This window comes from Mustela lutreola, chromosome 11 (assembly GCF_030435805.1).
Source record: "Mustela lutreola isolate mMusLut2 chromosome 11, mMusLut2.pri, whole genome shotgun sequence".
In the NCBI taxonomy this organism is placed as follows: domain Eukaryota; kingdom Metazoa; phylum Chordata; class Mammalia; order Carnivora; family Mustelidae; genus Mustela; species Mustela lutreola.
In genome coordinates this window covers 81,920,600-81,922,788 of record NC_081300.1, presented here as the reverse complement: position 1 = coordinate 81,922,788, position 2,189 = coordinate 81,920,600, and the positions used below count along the sequence as shown (strand labels likewise).

The following is a 2,189-nucleotide window of genomic DNA, read 5'->3' as shown; positions in this document are numbered from 1 at the left end:
CTGCCTGTTCACCCCTTTATTTGTTCATTAGCTAATCTCCAAATTTATGAATAAATCCCTTTTGTAAGCCAGAATGTGATCTAAAAACTGGGATTTTAAAAATTTTTCATTTGAAATCCAGTTAGTTAACATATATGGTTGTATTAGTTTCATGTGTACAATATAACATATAACACTCAGTGCTCATCATGACAAGTGCCCTAATTAACCCCCATCACTTATTTAATCCATCACTCCTTTCAGATCCTCTCAAGTAACCATCAGTTTGTTCTCCGTAATGAAATGTCTGTTTCTTGGGACAGAGTCTCAGCCTCGCCGCTGCCGCCCGGAGACTGCTGAGCCCCCGTCCGTCCGCCGCCACCCACTCGGGACACAGAACATCCAGTCATGGATAAAAATGAGCTGGTGCAGAAGGCCAAACTGGCCGAGCAGGCTGAGCTATATGATGACATGGCAGCCTGCATGAAGTCTGTAACTGAGCAAGGAGCTGAATTATCCAATGAGGAGAGGAATCTTCTCTCAGTTGCTTATAAAAATGTTGTAGGAGCCTGTAGGTCATCTTGGAGGGTCGTCTCGAGTATTGAGCAAAAGACGGAAGGTGCTGAGAAAAAACAGCAGATGGCTCGAGAATACAGAGAGAAAATCGAGACCGAGCTAAGAGATATCTGCAATGATGTACTGTCTCTTTTGGAAAAGTTTTTGATCCCCAGTGCTTCACAAGCAGAGAGCAAAGTCTTCTATTTGAAAATGAAAGGAGACTACTACCGTTACTTGGCAGAGGTTGCTGCTGGTGATGATAAGAAAGGGATTGTAGATCAGTCACAACAAGCATATCAAGAAGCTTTTGAAATCAGCAAAAAGGAAATGCAACCAACACATCCTATCAGATTGGGTCTGGCCCTTAACTTCTCTGTGTTCTATTACGAAATTCTGAACTCCCCGGAGAAAGCTTGCTCTCTTGCAAAGACAGCTTTTGATGAAGCCATTGCTGAACTTGATACATTAAGTGAAGAGTCATACAAAGACAGCACGCTAATAATGCAATTACTGAGAGACAACTTGACATTGTGGACATCGGACACCCAAGGAGACGAAGCTGAAGCAGGAGAAGGAGGGGAAAATTAACCGGCCTTCCAACTTTTTGTCTGCCTCATTCTAAATTTACACAGTAGACCATTTGTCATCCATGCTGTCCCACAAATAGTTTTTTGTTTACGATTTATGACAGGTTTATGTTACTTCTATTTGAATTTCTATATTTCCCATGTGGTTTTTATGTTGAATATTAGGGGAGTAGAGCCAGTTAACATTTAGGGAATTATCTGTTTTCATCTTGAGGTGGCCAATATGGGGATGTGGAATTTTTATACTAGTTATAAATGTTTGGCATAGTACTTTTGGTACATTGTGGCTTCACAAGGGCCAGTGTTAAAACTGCTTCCATGTCTAAGCAAAGAAAACTGCCTACATATTGGTTTGTCCTGGTAGGGAATAAAAGGGATACTTGGTTCCAGATACAGGTATAGTTTTTGTGGGTACTTTAAGGTTTGGAGCACTTACGAGGCTGTAGTAGAAATGGGTATTCTGTAGATACCGTGTATGGAACCATGAGAATCTGTGGAATACTCAACTCTCAGTGTGCACACCTTTGATTACAGTTGCAGAAGTGTTCCTTTAGTTCCTTTACTCTGGATAAGGGCAGAAACGGTTCACATTCCATTATTTGTAAAGTTACCTGCTGTTTGCTTTCATTATTTTTGCTACACTCCTTTTATTTGTATTTAAATGTTTTAGGCAACCTAAGAACAAATGTACAAGTAAAGATGCAGTAAAAATGAATTGCTTGATATCCATTACTTTATGTGTATCAAGCACAGCAGCAAAATAAAAATCCCATGTATTTAACTTTTCTTTTTCTTTCTTTTTCTTTTTTTTTTTTTAGGGTTTTTGGTTTGGTTTGGGGTTTTTTATGTTTGGGTGGTTTTTTTAATTTTTGTTTTTGTTTTGGGGTTTTTTGTTTTGGGGTATTTTTTGGTTTTGCTTTTGTGATTTTTTTTTTTTGATACTTGCCTAATAACATGCATGTGCTGTAAAAAATAGTTAACAGGGAAATAACTTCAGATGATGGCTAGCTTTGTTTAATGTCTTATGAAATTTTCATGAAAAATCCAAGCATAATTGTTAAGAAC

At 38.5% G+C, this 2,189-nt stretch overlaps 1 protein-coding gene across 1 annotated transcript; it reads left to right on the top strand.

The window, feature by feature from the left end:
* The first annotated feature begins 297 nt into the window (after positions 1-297).
* Positions 298-1,910, top strand: LOC131811573 (14-3-3 protein zeta/delta-like). Its single transcript, XM_059140228.1, has one exon. It carries the CDS (start codon positions 388-390, stop codon positions 1,123-1,125), a length of 738 nt encoding a protein of 245 aa, XP_058996211.1. The 5' UTR covers positions 298-387; the 3' UTR covers positions 1,126-1,910.
* The last annotated feature ends 279 nt before the right edge of the window (positions 1,911-2,189 follow it).

What these genes read in the sequence shown, in the direction of transcription:
- LOC131811573 (XM_059140228.1), top strand. Translation starts at nt 388, where the DNA reads ATGGATAAAAATGAGCTGGTGCAGAAGGCCAAACTGGCCGAGCAGGCT.